This window comes from Suillus discolor (assembly GCF_016758755.1).
Source record: "Suillus discolor strain FC423 chromosome Unknown F5147scaffold_2, whole genome shotgun sequence".
In the NCBI taxonomy this organism is placed as follows: domain Eukaryota; kingdom Fungi; phylum Basidiomycota; class Agaricomycetes; order Boletales; family Suillaceae; genus Suillus; species Suillus discolor.
The window spans coordinates 1,030,431-1,046,257 of record NW_024541249.1 but is presented as its reverse complement, the minus strand read 5'-3'; the positions used below and the strand labels follow the sequence as shown (position 1 = coordinate 1,046,257).

The 15,827-nt window shown below is 47.2% G+C and overlaps 8 protein-coding genes across 8 annotated transcripts; 2 read left to right on the top strand and 6 right to left on the bottom strand.

The window, feature by feature from the left end:
* Positions 1-146: 146 nt before the first annotated feature.
* On the top strand, positions 147-2,212 carry F5147DRAFT_122491 (uncharacterized protein). Its single transcript, XM_041428139.1, has 3 exons — positions 147-404; positions 460-601; positions 652-2,212. The coding sequence occupies exons 1-3, from the start codon at positions 252-254 to the stop codon at positions 2,202-2,204; spliced, it is 1,848 nt and encodes a 615-aa protein (XP_041299654.1). The 5' UTR covers positions 147-251; the 3' UTR covers positions 2,205-2,212.
* A 377-nt stretch (positions 2,213-2,589) lies between these two features.
* On the bottom strand, positions 2,590-3,100 carry F5147DRAFT_767295 (uncharacterized protein; the record flags this gene model as incomplete). The annotated part of the gene is made up of 2 exons (XM_041440866.1): positions 2,590-2,787; positions 2,837-3,100. The coding sequence occupies 2 exons, from the start codon at positions 3,098-3,100 to the stop codon at positions 2,590-2,592; spliced, it is 462 nt and encodes a 153-aa protein (XP_041299653.1).
* Positions 3,101-3,179: 79 nt separating this feature from the next.
* Positions 3,180-4,693, bottom strand: F5147DRAFT_665502 (uncharacterized protein; the record flags this gene model as incomplete). The annotated part of the gene is made up of 5 exons (XM_041435115.1): positions 3,180-3,790; positions 3,847-4,189; positions 4,246-4,355; positions 4,377-4,465; positions 4,535-4,693. Coding segments are annotated over 5 exons (972 nt in total), but the record flags the coding sequence as incomplete, so codon positions are not given.
* Positions 4,694-6,556: 1,863 nt separating this feature from the next.
* F5147DRAFT_647700 (uncharacterized protein) lies at positions 6,557-7,627 on the top strand (the record flags this gene model as incomplete). Its single annotated transcript, XM_041433225.1, has 3 exons — positions 6,557-7,001; positions 7,052-7,126; positions 7,341-7,627. 3 exons carry the CDS (start codon positions 6,557-6,559, stop codon positions 7,625-7,627), a joined length of 807 nt encoding a protein of 268 aa, XP_041299651.1.
* Positions 7,628-9,309: 1,682 nt separating this feature from the next.
* On the bottom strand, positions 9,310-10,178 carry F5147DRAFT_767293 (uncharacterized protein; the record flags this gene model as incomplete). Its single annotated transcript, XM_041440865.1, has 3 exons — positions 9,310-9,935; positions 9,988-10,093; positions 10,149-10,178. The coding sequence occupies 3 exons, from the start codon at positions 10,176-10,178 to the stop codon at positions 9,310-9,312; spliced, it is 762 nt and encodes a 253-aa protein (XP_041299650.1).
* A 32-nt stretch (positions 10,179-10,210) lies between these two features.
* On the bottom strand, positions 10,211-11,304 carry F5147DRAFT_767292 (uncharacterized protein; the record flags this gene model as incomplete). Its single annotated transcript, XM_041440864.1, has 7 exons — positions 10,211-10,302; positions 10,355-10,458; positions 10,519-10,647; positions 10,699-10,730; positions 10,768-11,004; positions 11,030-11,098; positions 11,149-11,304. The coding sequence occupies 7 exons, from the start codon at positions 11,302-11,304 to the stop codon at positions 10,211-10,213; spliced, it is 819 nt and encodes a 272-aa protein (XP_041299649.1).
* Positions 11,305-13,088: 1,784 nt separating this feature from the next.
* On the bottom strand, positions 13,089-14,391 carry F5147DRAFT_767291 (uncharacterized protein; the record flags this gene model as incomplete). The annotated part of the gene is made up of 6 exons (XM_041440863.1): positions 13,089-13,174; positions 13,225-13,330; positions 13,746-14,001; positions 14,061-14,129; positions 14,190-14,258; positions 14,312-14,391. 6 exons carry the CDS (start codon positions 14,389-14,391, stop codon positions 13,089-13,091), a joined length of 666 nt encoding a protein of 221 aa, XP_041299648.1.
* A 425-nt stretch (positions 14,392-14,816) lies between these two features.
* F5147DRAFT_647697 (uncharacterized protein) lies at positions 14,817-15,571 on the bottom strand (the record flags this gene model as incomplete). Its single annotated transcript, XM_041433224.1, has 3 exons — positions 14,817-14,943; positions 14,993-15,452; positions 15,508-15,571. The coding sequence occupies 3 exons, from the start codon at positions 15,569-15,571 to the stop codon at positions 14,817-14,819; spliced, it is 651 nt and encodes a 216-aa protein (XP_041299647.1).
* Between the last annotated feature and the right edge of the window lie 256 nt (positions 15,572-15,827).

Below are 15,827 nucleotides of genomic sequence, written 5' to 3'. Positions count from 1 at the left end.
TTGAAGAAAACCGAGGAAGGACTACGCACACTCTTGAAACAGATCCAAGAGCTCAGAAACCCCCCCACTGTACATGGATTTTTAACTTCTATCTTTAGGACATTGCAGAGGATGACTCTCGAACGTGAAACAAACACTTCGCTCACGCCTGAGGCCGAGGTTAGTAACACGCAGGCAATCTTAGATTATGTTCTCCTGACTTGTCATCGATCGTCGTCTCACAGCGGTGTGTCAGAAAGGCGCAAGGTGACATGGCCTTGAAATGGCGAGATTTCGACACCGCTATAAATCGTTACACCGTAGCAATCAAGCTCGACCAGGCGGATTATACAATATATTCGAACAGGAGTCTTGCCCTAGCTTCAAATCAACAATGGAAAGAAGCACTCAACGATGCGGAGCAGGCATGATAATTGAGTTGCGCACTCGATTGCATACTCATGCGAATAAAACATCCAGGCTATCAGACTGGCACCATTCATACCCCTCGGGTACTATAGAAAGCACGAAGCCCTGCACGGTGCTGGTCGATACTGCGAGGCCATCTGCGCATTCAACAAATTTCTCGACTTGAGCGAGACTGCCGGTTCCGGCACACACTGTAAGTTGAGTATTCTCTGGATAGCCAAGTATGTATTGAACTTCCTGCAGCACAATATATCAGGCCAGAGACAGTCAAGATGACAGTCGGGGAAATAGCAAAGAAATTACTAAAAAACACGCCACCCCGTCTCTTCGATACCGAAAGCGGTGTGATATGCGGTCAACCAGCGCGGTTAGAGGTCTTCGAGCACTCTGGGCACTACACGGAGATAGTGTCAATGATCACAACTTACGACAAGCTTGAGAGGGAGGCTGAGTCCAAAGTGCAGGACTACTTTGCATATGGAATGCTTTCTCACCGATGGGAGAGTGGAGAAGTCCGACTGCAGGACATCAGACAAGGGGAAAGCATCTATACTTCCAGATTTTCAGGTCTGTCGAAGTTGCAGAACTTCTGCCGCATCACAAAGAGCCAGCAACTCCGCTGGGCATGGTGCGATACTTGCTGTATTGATTTAACAAACAGCGTCGAGCTGCAGGAAGCTATCAATTCCATGTTTAGGTGGTACCGAGGTTCTGCACTGACCATCATTTACCTTTCCGACATTTCTAACTCTACCCTCGATGCGCTAACGAGGAGCTTGTGGTTAACACGAGGATGGACGCTGCAAGAGCTCCTTGCTCCCATGGTAATCCTGTTCTACAGACGAGATTGGACTTTGTTTGCTCCGGAGGAATCGTTGAAGAATAGCGAAGTTGGGCCCAATCATAAAAATTCAGATCACATATGCCGTATACTAGATGAGGCTACCGGCGTCGATGTGGTAAATCTCCGCGATTTCAAGCCAGGGCCTACATGTTCCCGCTTAAAGTTGCACTGGGCGTCTCGTCGCTCTACTACCAAGGTGGAAGATATCGCCTATTCCCTGTTCGGAATATTTGACGTCCAGCTACCTATATTGTATGGAGAGCAGGAAGACAAGGCGCTTGGTCGCCTGATACAGGAGATAATCTGCAGAACGGGGGATGTCTCTGTTTTGGACTGGGTCGGACAACCTGGCTGCATGAACAGCTGTCTTCCAGAAAATATATCTTGCTTTCAAGTAGCGAAGTGGAAGCCAGAACCGCTCGCACTTGAGGACTCTATGTCCACCCTCCGTGAATCACTGTCTTCCGTTACCATGACCGCCATGGCCACGCTGCATCACAGATTGCAAGACCTGCCAGCTCCACTGCTCATGCACGGCAAGCTCACAATTCCTTCCATCATTTATCGTGTCGAGGATGTCACAGAACGCCAATCTCACAATCGCCTGCACCAATATAGCCTCAACGTTGCGGGGCTCAAAGAACTTCACATCGAGACAACGGAGAAGTTGAGGATTGGGTCAGAGATGAATCCGTCCCGTTATGACTATTCAATCGCACACATTTGGCGCGACGACTTGCTCCAATGCTTGACGGAGGAGCCGGATGACGAGACCACACGCACACTCGAATTCATCGGTCGTTTAGGGCAGCCGTTCGTGGCATTCCTGCTAGTGCGGGAGGGACGTACGTTTCGGAAAGTAGCTTCGACAGAACGCATCATAGCACAAGTTGACGACATGTCGAGGGTTCATGCAACTAGTTTCGATGTGAAGACTGTGGAGATAGTATAAAATACCATTTTTCCGTTATCTACTTTTTGGATCAGATAAGATTTGCCCATCTCGTAGTATACAAGGACTCGTCTTTGGTCGGCTGCCGGCCCTCAGGCCTCAGGCCTCATTCTGTGTCCATGGAGTTACGAAGGCGTAAGTGCGATTCAATGTATTTACAGTAGCAAGTCAGGAAATACAATATTCGCACAGTCTTGTTCTTCGTTCGCCTCTGAAAATAAGCACAACGTGTCTCTTCGCGTTCTTACTCTCGATAACGTTGCATACAATTGACCGTGAGCAAAAGGATCTGTTCGCAAGTCGAGCACGATTCGTGCTAGCGTCAGTCCTTGACAATCATTAAATGTGGTTGCATATGCGAGTCGCAGAGGAAACTGTCTTCGATTTACTGTCCACGATGAATGACTTGGATGGAAAGCAAAGTTGATGCGGGGAATGCAGTGGCTTTCTCGCGAATGTATTGAGTAGTTGGACTTCGACGAATCTGCGATGCAGTGCAATCACTGCGCGAAACTTTACCTGCTACGAGTCTACGACGACTTGTCGGAAAGGCGCGAGAGCCGTCAGGAAGAGGTTGTAAGTCCTAGACGGATAAATGAAATAGACAAAAAGGAGGCAGAAAATCCACGCACATCATTAGCAAAGAGATGAAGAGAATGCGCAGATTTGCCTTCGTCGTCAATGATAGGACCAATAGTGGACCGTGTATCCAACAGATAGATTCCATCTTCCACAGACGCGGTATTCGCACCAAATGTGAACACGTTGATTCGAACATCTCCCAGTTCTAGAGTCGCGATGAAAGCGTCATAACGCCAGTAATTCTTTTTGTCAATCTGATATCTGCTTCCATTCCGAAGACCAACAACACCGTGAAATGAAGCAGAGGTCGCCATAGTGGTGAACAAGGAATGATAAAAAGACAGACGACGCGCTGGAAAGGAGACACGCACAACACAGGGTTAATGCATCAAACCCAGACAGCGCGCGCTCGTCGGAGAAGAAAACCGGGTTCCTGCGAATAACAGCCAGGAGGCACTCTCGTGGGGCACGCCGTACTCATTCGAATGCAAGACCAAGTTTTTTTTCTTAACTTCTGTGTGGCTGACCGCAGCCCGGCTCAACCAAAATGTTGCCGAGTCTGAATTATCACCCAGTCCGTTGTATATGGCAAACCGCGGTCTACTAGATAGCGGCCGTGAATGTTGACTCCCAGGTAATGGACAGCTCGCAGGAGTAAGTGATTGTCGCGTGAACGTCACAATATTGTCCCTCCTGTATCAACGAGGAATTACCAGTCACGATAGGGATGATATTATGTGGTCCTTGCTCTCACAAGCACAGCCGATACAAGCCCAGATACATCGTTTTCCATGACGTGTGCATCCACTACGTCTCCGATTACGTGTTCCTCGACGCCCTCCACCCGTGCCTCAGCCAAGCGGCGCGTATTAGGTATGAATGGCAGCGTTATACACACCTCACGCTCATGCACGCGATAGGTGAGGCGCAGCTCGTTGTCAGACTCACTATGCGCAGAGAGAAGTGAAACGAGCGCATGGTAGGTCAAGGTCGTGATTGAGAACCTGCGTGAAATCAGAGAGAGTCAGAAATAAGTAGTCTCACGTTAGAAGTTGCGCACCAATCATACAGTTCAGTGACTCTTCCATCTCCCACTCTTTCACCAGCGCCGATTTCCACCGCCTTTTCCACCTCTGCTCTAATACTCCTTAGCTTTTCAACCTCAGCCATCCCAACTTTTATCCGCTCTCGTACAGTAGCAATCTTCTCGTGTGCATCTGCAAGTTCCGCGTCTAATGCTTGCATCTCTTCTACCTGGCCATCAAGTTGCTGGTTCGCTGTAGTCATTGTTAACCGAGGATGGGGATGGGCCTGTCGCAAGCGAGTAAGTGATAGACGTGCATCGAGTATCTTTTGTGAGAGCGTGGATGCTTGGAGAGTGAGGGATTGCGCTTTCTTGTAATCTACGTTGATTGTTTAGCATGAAGCGCACGAAAACGCAACAGTCCACGGTACACGCCTTCTTCAACAAATCCAGAAAGTGCTCGAAGATCGTCCCTTCTTTCTGCTAGCTTCGCTTTGTGCTCACGTAGCGCAGCACTTCTTCTCCTCATTCCGTACTCGGAATTCCTCGTTTAATGCAGGCGTCACCAGCGGGCATCGTCACTGACAATGGTCTTCACATATTTATCTTTGGCATTCTGTTCCAGGTAAAGAAACTTGAGTTTCCTTAGGAAAGACTATTCAGGAACGACGGTTGAAACGGCAAATAAGTCACCATCCATGATTTAAACAGGTGAAACGCGTACGATTTGAACTTGTACGTCGCTCTCAACAATCTTAGGATCCTTGAGTCCGAGAGCGCCATCTTCACCAACCCATTCTTCAATGCCATCCCAAGTATGTGTGGATAGCTCAGCGTGAGCATTAACTATTCGGAGTCCCGCTTTTGCATCATCCAGTGTAGCCTGAAGATTTTGGCAGTAATCAAATGTGATGCTAATGATGTCCCTGCAGCTCCGGAGGTGGTGAGGTCAATAATGGGAATAGATTCAATCATGATTGTGGCGGAAGAGTATAACTTCTTGACGAGTCGCGACTTAACGTGGTCACGTGCTCGTGAACGGAGCCATGTCGGTTTGATTTTAACGTCTTGGCGGTATGTCGCTTGTCGGCCACTTGCCTGTCTGCGAATTTCGTTTTACTTTTCTAGACACTTGGTACATATTTCGTGATAACGTCAACACATCGCCCCTCGGCGGGGCAGTTTCATTGTCTCGCAGACGATCTGTATCCATTGTCTTTTTGGGTCATGTCCGACAATCGGGCCGCGGCTTTAGTTCTTCATCTGATCTAGTTAAATGCATATTAGATATGTTGATGAGTGTGGACACTTCCGAAGTGCAATATCAGGCGATAATATCTGGACTAGGTTGCTACTAGTCTCTGTTTGTCATCAAGAAGACTGGTGCAGAAGAAGAGCTATTTCCATTTCTCAATATCTTACGCAGTCGGGGTGCATACGAAGCCGTGTCTAAATCATCGCAATCGCAATCGTTGTTTTCAAAGGTGGAGCATATGTCCAGGACTTCCTTGGAAGCCATAGTGTCTTGGCCAGCATGGTCATGATGATTTTTCTGACATGATGTCAAATTTGCAAATTCATCTTTTGAGTTCGTGCCAAACCATGTGTTGCTTGGAAGCCTTTGTTGCGCTGTCACAGTATTAATGTTTGAATATGATGAAGGTGATAGTCTCTCGCAGCTTGAAATCACACATTGGTGTCCTTATAAAGGGTAAGTGAACACAAACCTTTCGCCCCCGCTGCGCCAGCAAGGATCAGACGGTAACAGAAAAATGCAGAAACCTGGTACACTAGGGCAAGTCGGGTAGCGGGCTTTGGCACTTTAGATGGGGCTAACTATCGAATTGCCAGGTCGCTCTACCGCGGGAGGAAAAGTATGAAATACTGTTCACCGAAATGCACAAGCAACCATTCATGGTGATGGCTCCATCTGTACTGGCAACATGGAGCATGCTTCATATATACTCTGAGTGAGGGGCGGTTAAAGACAGTAACATATGTGACATTGTTGGAGACTTACCAGTGAACCAAGTCCGTAAGCTGGCTTTCATAGGCTCATCACACTTGTCTATCATAGAATAGAACAACTTGAAAGCTTTTCTGTGCTCGCCGGCCAGCAAGAGTGCATGGCACAGTTGCTTATTCGCGGTTTCCCACAAGGACTTGAGGTCCCACCCGAATTGCACCCGAAGAGCTGCAAACAACGGAGTCGAGGATGAAAGTGATTTTCAGTTATATCATATCAACGCACCTCGATGAATACCTCGTACATGTGCAGCACCCTCGTGACCTTGAAGCAGATGGAAGCCCATTCATCCTTTAACCGCGCATTCCACCACTACCCAGCAGGCTTTTCATAGTCCCAAGATCGTGACTTATCTCACAATTCTACTTTGCGTGTCACTCGATGCCATAGCTTGCCATCTCGCGACCTTTTTTATAACTTATAGATCCATAAGTCTAGTTCAAACCGTCGTACGTTGTTCTTTGAGACTCGCCAGTATGATATTTAACCCTACTCTCAAATGCAGCTAGTATCATCTAGTTCCATTCCATTACGCAGTCGCGTTGTGACCATCGTAAATGAATCAGGAAATATTATTGTCAGCATTTCTATCCTATCCCTCTCTTACTCTCTAAACCCATTAGCAGTCCTGTCATCGCTTGAAAGAACTTGGGCGAGGCTGTCCCAAGTCGCTGTCCATGGCGCAGAATATGACTCCAGTGAACGACAGCCCCACCTGAAATGTTTGGAAGGGACCCGGGTGGATCTTCTCGACTACAGGTTGCTATACAACCGAGAGCAAAGTTGACTCATCTGGCTACATGGTACTGCTGGAGTTGGAAAGTCTGCCGTTGTGTTCACATTAGCGGAAAGGATGAGAAGTCTCAAAGTGACAGAGGAGACGAATGCCGAAAAGCAGCTCGCAGGAACATTCTTTTTCTCGCAAAAACACACCGAACGCTGCACGACTGCATATTTTTTGCGACACTTGTCTATCAGCTTGCTAGCGATTTTCCCAGCTACCGTAGCGGGAATATTGGAAATTATGTAAGAGGTCTATATGACGAGTCCATGATGAATCTAGTACTAAGTGTTGACCTACCATATGAGGACTTCTTCTCGCCCCTAACCCACTCCGAAACATCTGCGAACTTTGCTAAACACTGCGTTTACAACTTCATTATGAGTGAGTCCTATCGTTTTTTCCTTCGTCTATTCCACACTGACCTCTTGAAGCTTTGCCATTCACAGAAGATGAACTGAACAAAGCCGGTCTTCTAGGCGAAGGCGAGTCCCTTAGTCTCTTTGCACGTCAATGGCATGCCTTCCAGCGCTGTTAGTGCTAGTTAGTCATTCCAGGAGGGGAGACTCACTGCACAATCTATGCTATACTTACCATCTCCCTTATAGGAGTATCCGAACCCGCTGTGCATGCGCTCAAGACTATGAGAGAGCAACTGGAGCTGCTGAGCAAGTCCTTTAATTTCTTTCTGCATCTACACCACACTTACTACATTCCGTCCAGAACTCTCCCTCTTCACTCTCCAATGTATCAACCTCCAGGGCCAGCAATGCAAGGGCCCCAGCTCGCCTCGCGTGCCCAGCTCCCCGGCCCTAAGTGATGCGACTATGGTGTCCAATGTCTCTGCCCTCACGTTCACCAGAGATGCTGCTGTCTCCGTGCACGGCCCCAATAAGTATGAGAGAACATCATATTATAATGGCACCACTGGGGGCAGCGACCACCCAGACCTCGTCTACCGTTTGGATTTCCTCACTATGCCCTTCCCCCAGGCTATAATGTCATTCTAATGCACAATCATAGGCTAATAAGCAGAGTTTTCTAATGCAACAACGTTGCAAGAAGCTGTATGCATTAGCCACCGTCCTAATGTAGAATGTAATGCATTCTCGATGCATCACTTTGGTCTGTGATGCATTACCTTGTACGACCCTTTTGGGCTTGCCATGCCTTATCACTTGATCGTACCTTGCTTCTTTTTGATGTACCTTGCTTACCTCCACCTCTATTTTGCTCCTCACTGGGGGCCTGGCTTTGGCCGGCTACTCAGCGTTGTTCCAGTAGGCCTATTGCTATTCCAGCACACTACCCGGCTACTACTTATTTTATTTTTGGTAGGCAGTTTGCCATCGAACCAAAACTATGTATAATAGCACTGATGAGTCATATAATGATGCATGACGCCAGTCTTGTACTTTTCATTCACCAAGTTCACAGCGCTGAAGGTTCAATGATACAGCGAGGCACGAACAATGCTCCTGACTGTATCTATAAATGTTGTAAGGTCGCGCGTTGCCTAGTCTGCTATACTTGAGACGACAAGTGCGTTCGACCCTAAAGGGGAAGCGAGTACAGCAAGGATCTAGTAGTATGCGCTGAAGGCGCTACTGGTTGGTAAATGCGAAGTGCGGGAAAGCGCAGGTGTGCGCGAGGCGCGAGAACGCGTGAAGCACGGGAATGCGCGCGCGTGTATGCGGAAACAAGAGAGAGTAAGAGTGAGTTTGCTTAAGTGATGATTAGACACTAGACAAGAGGTGAGAGATGCAAGCTGAGAGATGTTATATGTGAGGTGCCAAGGAATAGATTTCAACTATGCTCTACTGTGTAGTAAATGGGTATTGTTGTGGTTCAGTCCTCTGTCGTTTGTGGTGGGTGAGTAAGTTAGTAATAGTATGTACTGCTCGCACTTAAGTATGGCGCCTAAGCGCTGTCATGCGGAGCCAAAGCGCTACCGAGTAAGGTATGTAAAGATATATGTAAGTAAGGGTCCATGATAAAAATAAAGATGGAATGATAAGCAAATGTGAGAAATGGAAATATACGCACTAGGGAACTTGGTGGACAGTGGATGGATGCTTCCGGATGGCTGGCGCTATAGGGCGCTCAAGCGCGGGAAAGTGCATGTGCATATACATCGTGAAGCGCGGGAAAGGTATGCGCGTGAGTTGCGCATTGCGCGGGAAAGCTGCGCCTCATGTAGGAATAGCTGTGGATAGCATACAGAGTGATGCTACAAGTTCGTGCTGTATACTCCTTGGTGAAAACTGCAATATTGCACAAGGAGAGGCATGAATCTCTACAGCGCTTCGTGATTAGTTGTGATCAATTTCTCATTCACAAAGTCCCGCATGTGAAGCCCTGTATGATTGCCTTGTAACAACCTTTTGATTTTCACTCGAGCAGTCATATTATCAAGAAAACGTGTAGGTTTATTATTTTTAGCAAACATGTTGTTTAATACGTGCGAGGTAACAATAATATGTACATTAAGTATGTCTCATCAATCATGAGAGTCTCAATCACGAGCATCTCAATCATGAGCGCCATATTTTCCTGTTCAACCCGTCAGCACAATCAGCAATAATCTAACACGAGCAGAATATACATACTTGTGGGATCTTGCATCTTCGGTGCGCTTGCGTTTTGATGAGTCAATGCGTGGGGTCGGGTCACCAATTGCATTGTCCCGCTCTCATGGATTGAATGCAACACGATTCCGACGAAGACGTAACCCCTCAGGTGCAGCAGCGTCCTTTGTCCGACTTTGCTGACCGCCAACTGGGCAAGACTTCCGATGAGCTCGAGCCGGAGGTACAACACTTTCGTCTTGGTCGCTGGCAGCAGTCTCACCATTGGTGAGGGGCATTTCCGTGTCGGAGTGTGCAAGGTCGGGAGAAGTGTTGATGAGGGGCACTGCCATGTCGGAGTGTGCAAGGTCGGGAGAAGTGTTAATAGACTCATCAATGGGGACGTGAAATCGTGGATTCGGTAGTCGCATAATTGAGTCTGTACCGAAATGTACGGACTGTGCAAGGTCAGGAAAAGTGTCAATAGACACATCGACACTCCGAGTTGAAGGTTCAGCTGTAGAGAATGTAAAGTCCAAATCCTTGAAGGGACACATTAAGTCAAGATTGGTGGTCAGAGGATATGGATCGAAAGCGGAAGGATTGGCATTTAAGAGAGGATCAGACGGGGTTTCATAGACGTTTCCAAGCGGAGCTGATGCATCAGCGATGCATGGAGATGCATTAGTGGTAAGTGATGCGTCAGTGATGGGTGGAGATGCATTAGTGATAGATGATGCATCAGGTATGGCTAAAGATGCATTAGTGATGGTCCCAGTGCCCAATAATGATGCATCACTTACTACCGCTGAAATAACCCTGTAAGGCAAATATTGTGTCCCTGGTTTGTTGCACGTAGCCGGCAAGCCCCACATTCTCAATGGGCAAGGTATTATCAGTCCGGGTGTCCTGAAGCAAACAGATCAGTTGCATGAGTATTAGCCATCACCAATGCATCACATACCATATCACTGAGAAAATCATCCAAAGGCATCGTATATAAGTCCTGAATCCGGCCAGGAACTTTCAGGCTCGCCTCCTTGAGGAACTATCTTCATCGCCCTTGACATCAGAATCGCTTTCGTTATCTCCCTCCTCCGGCAACATTGATTCAAATGCTATGTGAGCTTGGTGAGCATAGGCAGTAGAGCAACAAATAAAAACATATACCAATAGCATCCTTGACGAAGCTCAGGAAAGCGCTTTGCATTGAATTGAAGTTACTGAATGCTTGGTCAAACTGCGCGCCACTCTCCAATTCCCCAACATGGTAACTTGGTAATAAGTAACATCAGTGCCGTGACTCGTTGGTTCTTATTATTATTATCACTTACTTGAAGACAGACACTTCGCCTGTGCTTGGATCATGCCCCCCCATCAAAACAGAGAACTTCCACCCGCCAGTTATATGCGCAAGATACTGGAGGATGCGGTCCAACATGGGCCCCAGTTCATGAATTGCCCTAGTTTGTCCATTGAGAGTCATGTACTACACACGCACAAAAGGTACGCACTTTATTTTGGTGGTATCGTCAACTTTCGGTGACTTGCCAGATTTCAAGTGTCTGCGAGCCTTCGCATACCTCGCCTTGCTTTTGGCAGTACTTCTTTTCAATTTTTGCCTTGACTTCTTTACTCTCCTTCTCATACATCTGACGTACAACATCACGGCGCTTGTTCAATTTTGGACCTCGCTCAGTAACACTCTGCACTCGAATGGCCTCGTCCGCAACATGCTTGATCTTCTTGCTGTAGAACTTGTTTGAGTAGATGTCCATTTTCTGGGGAGCTCGAGTGCCTTTCATCAGCGACACCACCAGCTAACACCGTGTCAAATTTGAGCACCCCCCTAATGCCGCTCCTGCGGCCCAGGCGCAATGGGTTGGTTTGCCATCTAAACCAGGTGGCAATCTGCTATAATTCAATCAGTATGTATTCATCGTGATTTGTTGAAGCTCACTCACTTTTTTACGTTCTGCAACAGCGTCTGCAAGGGCAGTGCTTTGTTCGGGCGTAAATTCACTTTCTGGCAAGTCGCCAAAGATCGGATTTCTCTCCGGCCAATGCTCGAAGAACTTGATTCCAACCTCCGACCAAAAATCCGTGTAATTCTTTGACATGGTACGTGTACGAAATTCTGGCAAGTGACTTTTGAAGAACTCTTCTTGTTCCTCGGTCCATACCTTCTGTGGCATCCTTTAAATGAACCTGTAAGGTGAGCAAACGCCCATGATTTGTTTGAAATTTATCACGCACGCTGTAGGATGGTTTTGTCAAACGAGTAGACGTGACGTGACATGACGAAATACTGGCAAAGCGGGTGGTAAGCAAGTAAGGTAACTAGAACTCTGAGAATATTGTACGTTTATTCTTTTTTGATGCAGGAACCAGGTTCTCATCTTTCCATCCCGGTCTTTTCCATCCAAAAACAAGGTATTTTGAGGACAATATGGTCAAATACTCAAGTTGCGCGCACTAGTTACAATCACAGCTACAAGACTAGGACTAAGGTAGGTACCACATGCAGTTTCGCACTCCTGCACTTGCCAATGAACTCTCATGTTCTAATGTGTAAAATTCAGCCTCGAACAATATGTGTATCTCAAGGTCCGAACACACCGTTTATGTTTTTTCACTGCAAAATAATTCTGCAGGGTAGTTGGACGTATCATTGACTCTCTGACCAAATGATTCATGTGTATGAACCATCATATGCGCTTCGAACAATGCAGTCAGAACTGTCTCGGGCCACAACTGTGAGAACTGTTACAGTAACATGGCACGAGTCCCCCGCCGGCAGACAGCCCTCTGCCACCCGCACGGCTATAGACGATACCGGAGCCTCACCAGCTCTATAGACGATACCGGAGCCTCACTAGCTCTGTGACTGACAGATGATGACAGATAACGATAGATGACGATAGACGATAAGCGGCAACTGCCGGCTTAGATAAGCGGTCTGGACCTGCACGTGATGATACATGACGACATAGGTCTAGAAGACCTATTAATGTTATCAAGATAGAAGGCGAGCCTCGTGCTGCCTCGAGGACTGATAGGAGATAGAAGGTAAGCCTCGTGCTGCCTCATGGACAGATAGAAGGCAAGCCACGCGCTGCCTCATGTACTGATAGAAGGGTACCGCATGGACCCTATCTACGATAGAAGCCCGCCTCATGGACTGCTATCTCTGACTCATGTAGATAAGCAGATTAGAACCCAGCTTTAGGCTGAGCTTAGATACGAAGAGTAGCCTTATATAAGGTCGAAGATTAAAGTAGACGTTCCTTACTTTAATCTTACTAGGTTTACCCTTGAACTCCTTGTCCCGCTAAAGCTACCTGCTCGACATCGACTCGTACCTTCAGTGACGCCTCTCACTGTCTGTAAACCCTGCTATCATCTCAGCGTAACCCCTCATTAACCACCATGAGCTACGTTCGAGTATGCAACCTTTGCTTGTCTGTAAAGGCCGACGACTCTCAGCACTCGGTACCACTGTCGTGGTTGTCGCTGTTTAGATCATCCTAGTCGCACACGACCGTTTGTCGTAACAAGAACAACGTACTCGACACCTAAGCATGATCGCGCAATTGACTATTGTCTGCCCCAGGTCACTCAACTCTTCAGTCATCGGTGTCTCTGGATAATGAACAGCGCGTTCCGGCCATGTGGTGAAGAATTGAGTTTCGACACGATCCCAGAATGTCTCTAATTCGTCTCTTGACCCATTCTTTGCAGTATTAAAGGTGGGTATAAATGACTTGAGCATTTGACGCTGCTCACGCGAGAGTATTCTTATCTGCGACATGGATATGGGGTTGGTCTGTTTGAAGGTAGGTACATGTCTCTCAGACAGTGTATATTTATTCAAAGACTTCGATGAGGGATTTGCATATGGCAACTAATTATAGCTAATCCCAAAGCTCAAGGGATCTACATGTGCATGTTGCATCATGATCCAGGCCACCCATAGTATCGATGGATCCACTGAAGTTTGAATCAGTGGACTGCATCGAATCGAGGTGTGCTCCACTTACCTCCTTGATCCTCCACACAGACCTCATTACTGCAACTGCTTGCTCCGCTGACCATGGTGAATTTTTGCGCAGGCCAGGGAACAGGGCTCGCTCCGGTGGCCAAAGTCTGAATCACCGATAAAAAATATCGTGGAAGAATTGGATGAACTCTTGGTGACTGGCGCGTCCACTCAAGAGTTCAAAGTATTGGTCTGAGTTTGCTTGGAGAAATTCGTCCTGTACCCTCCATAAAGAACGTTGGTAAGTGGAACAGCCTGACATCTATATCACTGACATGTCAGCTAAAGGTTGATGTGAAAGACAAGGACTCGTACGATGGTTCAAGGTGGATTGTAAGGGTAAGGAGCGATTTTGATGAGAAGTGATTTGTATTTATGTGCTTCATGGAAGCTCGCCCATAATCATGTCACATGTGATTTGCATGTGATAGTCACGTACTTCCTAAGTAATTACAGTAAGGTCTGACATAACAGAGATTGACGGCTGTACTTTGACACTAAGTCCTCGTCTACCTCACTCACAGCTGCATAGCACCATAGTTCCTCAGTAGCTGCGACAACGAGTTTACAGCGGCACAGGAAACCTTCGATGTGATCATGATGAACTGAAGTTGCAGACCGCAGGTACTCTTCAACATGCACCAATGTCTCAAGCCGTTCCGATAGGGCATCCAAAACTGCTTGTTGATCGTGTAGAAAGTTATTCGCTAATTGATAGCAGAGTTTGTCCAGTTGAGCGCACTTCATAAGCTTGTACTCGACATCGTCAATATCAATTCTTTAGCAGCACGAATAAGTCAGTAAGGTTTGGGTACTTGCATTCAAAGAAGCTCATACACAGTTGCAGCATTGGTCAGCTGAACGGGCTCAGACTCAACATCGGACTCGACATTTTCAATATCAATTCTGTAGTAGGACATAAGTCAGTGAGGTCTGGATACATCGATTGAAGACATTCGTACATACTCAGGCTCCACCACTGTGCTGCCTTTCTTGCGTAAACTCTGCTTAGCAGCGGCAATCCGTTCCTTACTCCTTTACAACATCTACTAAGTAGTACAATTCCAACCAAGTGAACATTCATGCACCTCTCATAGTATTTCTTCCTATACCTGCGTGCAGCTTCACTACGCTCCTCTTGAGTCTTATACAATCGAGGACGGCCCATGAATACCAGTATACCAGTTCATTGGAGGTTGGAGATTTATAGCAGAATTACTATGATAGCCCAGGCCGAGGATGTGTGCTAGGCCGCGGATTCGTTCTCATTGGGATATTCACAATGAATTCCGATGAGCTAGCTCATCAGAATTCTATATTGTGAATCCCAATGAGAATGAATCCGTGGCCTAGCTCACATCCTCGGCCTGGGCTATCATAGTAATTCTGCTATAAATCTCCGACTCAGCATACAGTTCTGATTGTGATTCACAACAAATAGAATTTCGAAAGAAGTCTACATACAGTTTTCATTGAGATTCAGACCACAAAGAAAATCAAGACGTTCAGCTTTTATTGTACATGGTACAAACAATTCGAGAAGTCTTCAAGAAATCAACGCTATAGCCTACAATGGTTACAACAAATGACACATCAAGGCAACAACTCCGTTTCACCACGATTGATCGCCTTCTCCATCAACTGCATGCCTTCGGCTACTGAGCGGACCTTGGAAAAGGAGGCCCTGCTCACGCCAATCACATGGGAGGAGGTCTGCTGCCTGTTGGCGAATCAGCCAGGAATTCCAATAAAAAATGCAAATCACTTACCAAGTGGAGAAGATGCTGATGCGGCGTCCACGGGTCACCCAGTAGAAGGGTCCTGTAGCATCTGCCGCCGGCATATCATAGGTCACTTTAACTGGAGTCTGGGTTAAGCCCACAGCTCCACGGGTCGGCACTACAACGAGGGGAGCAGGAGCTGACACAGGCAGCATATTGACAATAGGAACTGGAGTCGGCGCTGGAGTAAGCGGGGCTGAGGCCGCAGTTGACGTCGGGGGAACTGGAGTCGGCGCTGGAGTAAGCGGGGCTGAGGCCGCAGTGGTCGGGGCAAGAACTGAAGTTGGTGTTGGAGTGAGCGGGTCTGAGACCACAGTGGTTGAAACAACACTGATGGCAGAAACAGCAGCGACCACTGCATTCTGGACTACATCATGAATTGTCGAGGTCACCTTGGATGCGTCCTGCCCAGTAATGTTCATTTGCGCCAAGAGCGCAGCAAGATTATCTAAAGAACAAACACCAGTAAGGAGCAGAGTGCACTTGAGAACACTGTTACTTACCAGCACCATTACCACCAGCGATGGGCGCCGCAGGCACGGCATTTATCGTGCTCGTGGAGATCATTGTTGGGATTGTGATTAGTGAGAGGATGGATATTAAGAATTGATATGTACCTGCATAAAACTCTGGCTTTTTGTACTTTGAAAGCCGTCTATATTGGGTGATGCAAGACGAGTAGCCTGGCCTTCTTGTGTGGCAACTCATTGATTCTGTGTTCGATGAGTATCGATGAGCGTTGAATATTGAGGTTCAAACATCTGTTACGCAAACATCTGTCACGCAAACATCTGTCACTACACGTATTAGCATCACACCGTAT

What these genes read in the sequence shown, in the direction of transcription:
- F5147DRAFT_122491 (XM_041428139.1), top strand. Translation starts at nt 252, where the DNA reads ATGGCCTTGAAATGGCGAGATTTCGACACCGCTATAAATCGTTACACC. An exon ending in CACTCAACGATGCGGAGCAG is followed by an intron (nt 405 to 459) that starts GCATGATAATTG and finishes TAAAACATCCAG; the next exon opens with GCTATCAGACTGGCACCATT. An exon ending in TGCCGGTTCCGGCACACACT is followed by an intron (nt 602 to 651) that starts GTAAGTTGAGTA and finishes AACTTCCTGCAG; the next exon opens with CACAATATATCAGGCCAGAG.